Source organism: Mastomys coucha, unplaced genomic scaffold (genome assembly GCF_008632895.1).
Source record: "Mastomys coucha isolate ucsf_1 unplaced genomic scaffold, UCSF_Mcou_1 pScaffold1, whole genome shotgun sequence".
Classification (NCBI taxonomy): Eukaryota; Metazoa; Chordata; class Mammalia; order Rodentia; family Muridae; genus Mastomys; species Mastomys coucha.
Window position 1 is genome coordinate 62816127 of NW_022196891.1, and position 3166 is coordinate 62819292.

General features: G+C 40.6%; 1 protein-coding gene across 7 annotated transcripts in view; it reads right to left on the reverse strand.

Moving 5' to 3' along the window:
• Positions 1-3166, reverse strand: part of Dcaf6 (DDB1 and CUL4 associated factor 6) — a 111065-nt gene that overhangs the window by 77911 nt on the left and 29988 nt on the right. For all 7 annotated transcript variants that reach the window (XM_031387867.1, XM_031387890.1, XM_031387884.1 and 4 more), the window contains exon 3: positions 451-543. In XM_031387867.1, the coding sequence (XP_031243727.1) occupies positions 451-543 (93 nt within the window). The remainder of the gene's footprint in view (positions 1-450; positions 544-3166) is intronic.

Consider the following 3166-nt stretch of genomic DNA (forward strand, 5'->3'; position numbering starts at 1 on the left):
TTTTTTTTGTCCAAATAATGTTATTGAGATATCATTTGCCTATTGTCCACTTGGATAAAGTGAACAGCAGTTAACTCTTCCAGAGTCTAAAGCATACTGAAAACTTAAATGTTAAATATCCCAACAGGGCATAATTTTGCACACCTTTAATCCCAGCACTCAGGAGGCAGAGGCATGGTATCTCTGTGAGTCTGAGGACAGCCTGGTCTACAAAGTGAATTCCAGGACAGCCAGAGCCACATAGTGCAATCCTGTCTCAAAAACCCCAACCAATCACACAAGAAAAAACCTTACATATCCCAAAGGAAACTACAGTACCTACATGTAACAATGTCTAAATTACACAATTGTTTCATGAAGATGAGTCTATTATAAATGCCCATCACATGGTTACAATTCCCTTTTTCCTAGCTCTGTTAATACTGAATTATACACAGTTAACCACCTTACCTTTCTGCTGTACGGATTACTAATTACAAGTTTAGTATCATCAGAGCCAGATAAAATATATTCTCCAGTGTCATTCCAACAGATTGTATTAACCTAAACAAACGAACAAACAAAACAGAAAAGAAACATAAACAAATTGGACATAAAAAGAAGTAAGCCATCTTTCACTTACCTGTATTACAAAATTTACAACACTAATAAAACTAGTGTCTATGAAGGAAAGTTTATAGGTTGAAACCAGATGTCTGTTTTTGATTCACATACAGAAGGCCTGGAAATCACTGTTGTATCCTAAAAGGCTCAAGAAACTACTGCAATAATCAACAATTGTTCTTGGATCCTTCAGACAAACTTCTACCACTATGACCAAAGACACCAAGTGGTCCTGACTGGAGGAGAATGGGAACCTCTTCAGGAAACAATCCCTAGGCAAGAAAACTTTAATTACAACATGCAAGAATAGGTGATCTAAAGCAGACAGGGTGATTCTAAAAACAAACAGTAGAGTAATGCTAGAGATAAAAACAAACAAACAAACAAACAAAAAAACAGAAGTGAAGATGGCGTTGATAGGCTTAGCAGCATGTCAGACATAGTTGAAGAGATGACTTTAAGGATATAAGGAAACCTTTAAGACCACAATGGAAACAAAGCCTGGGGTATGGGAGAGGGGAAGCCACTGGAATAGCCAAGGACTGTGATACAAACGATCCATGTTGAATGGAAAACACCAAAAGACTAAAGTAAGAAAGGGAAGAAATATTTGAAACAATGACAGAATTGCCTTCAAAATAATATTAGCAAAGTACAGATTCAGGGTGCTCAGAGGAAGCTGAGAAGAGCAAATAACCAAAGAGCATCAAGGATGTCAGAAAGTCCTGGAAAGAGGCCGGCCACAAAGGCTGGTTCCCTGACCGTACACTCAATGATGTGCAGAGGCTGGAGGGCTTCAGGTCCCACATCTGATTACAACTGACTTTGGGCTATCTTTAGCTCCCTTTGTAGCTATTCCTTGCCCACACTTGTCTGACCTCTAACATCCTTGTGACTATCAGGTGAAACCTTTTAGAATGCATTAACTTAGCTTCCAACCAACCCAAAGCTAACAATTATCAAGTAACATGGAAAACCTAGAGGCAGCCCGAGACTGAGCTTGCCCCACTTACTATTCCTACCTGACCACTGACATATTTTTCAAGTGTCTTCTGACTTACAATTGTCTTTGATCTGTTACTATAAAAATTTCAGGAAACAGTTACTGCATTGACCATGGAATTTAGGGATGCCTAAATCTGTGTTCCTGGTCCACCATCATTCACATCTGGTTTCAGAATAATCTCTCGTGGGATTTTGAGGTGAGAACTGTGTTTCTTACATAACAAATAAATGAGTATCTTTCAAACTAAAGAAAATCAAAGATAAAGAAAACAATCTGAAAGAAGCCAGAAGAAATACCTTATCCATAAAGGATAAGGTAATAATGTCGTCTGACTTCTCAGAAATGCAAGGAAGAAGTACAGAATGGAATTAAAGTGTTGAGAGACAACAAATACTCACAAGGAATTCTGTACTCACCCTTTCAACATTACACTAAATAAAATGGTCTCCAACAAACAAAAATTGAGAATATTTGTCTCTAGGAAAGTGGCTTTGCAAGAAATGTTTAAGAAGTTCTTTAGAGAACATGCCCAGGATCAGAGGTGAGGAGGACATCTGTCCCAACACTGGGAGTAACTGGGACCTGAGGACCAGGCACACAGGAACTCCACCAGCCCAGTGACTCAGGTTCCTTCCTGTCCCACAACACCCAGAGGAAGCTCCACTCCCAGGTGCTCTAATACGCCCAGGATCAGAGGTGAGGAGGACACAACATCTGTTCCAACACTGGGAGTAACTGGGACCAGTGGGACCAGGCACACAGGAACTCTGCCAGCCCAGTGGGTTGGGTTGCTTCCAGTCTGGCTGGGCCAGCTGGTGCCCTGAGCAGACCTTGGGCGCAAACTCTGCAGTCATTCCCAAAACTCCCAGAGGAAGCTCCACTCCCAGGTGCTCTAACAAACCCAGGGTCACAGGATCCCAGAATCACAGGATCACAGAGACAGCTTGACTCTGAGGAGTTCTGACACAATCAGGATCACAGGAAGGACAGGCTCCAGTCAGATTTAGCAAGGGCAGATAGCACTAGAGATAACCAGATGATGCAGGGCAAGTGTAAGAATATAAGCAACATGAACCAAGGTTACTTGGCATCATCAGAACCCAATAATCCCACCATTGCAAGTCCTGGACACATCATCACACCGGAAAAGCAAGATTCAGATATAAAATCACTTCTTATGGTGATGATACAGGACTTTAAGAAAGACATAAATAGCACCCTTAAAGAAATACAGGAGAACACAGGGAAACAGCTAAAAGCCCTTCCAGAGGAAACACAAAAATCCCTTAAAGAACTACAGGAAAACACAATCAAACAAGTGAAGAAAATGAGCAAAACCATCCAGAATCTAAAAGTGGAAATAGAAACAATAAAGAAATCAGAAAGAGAGACAACCCTGGAGATACAAAACCTAGGAAAGAAATCAGGAATCATAGATGCAAGCATCACCAACAGAATACAAGAGATAGAAGAGAGAATTTCAGGAGTTGAAGAAACCATAGAAAACATTGACACAACAGTCAAAGAAAATGCAAAAAGCAAAAAGCTCCTAACCCA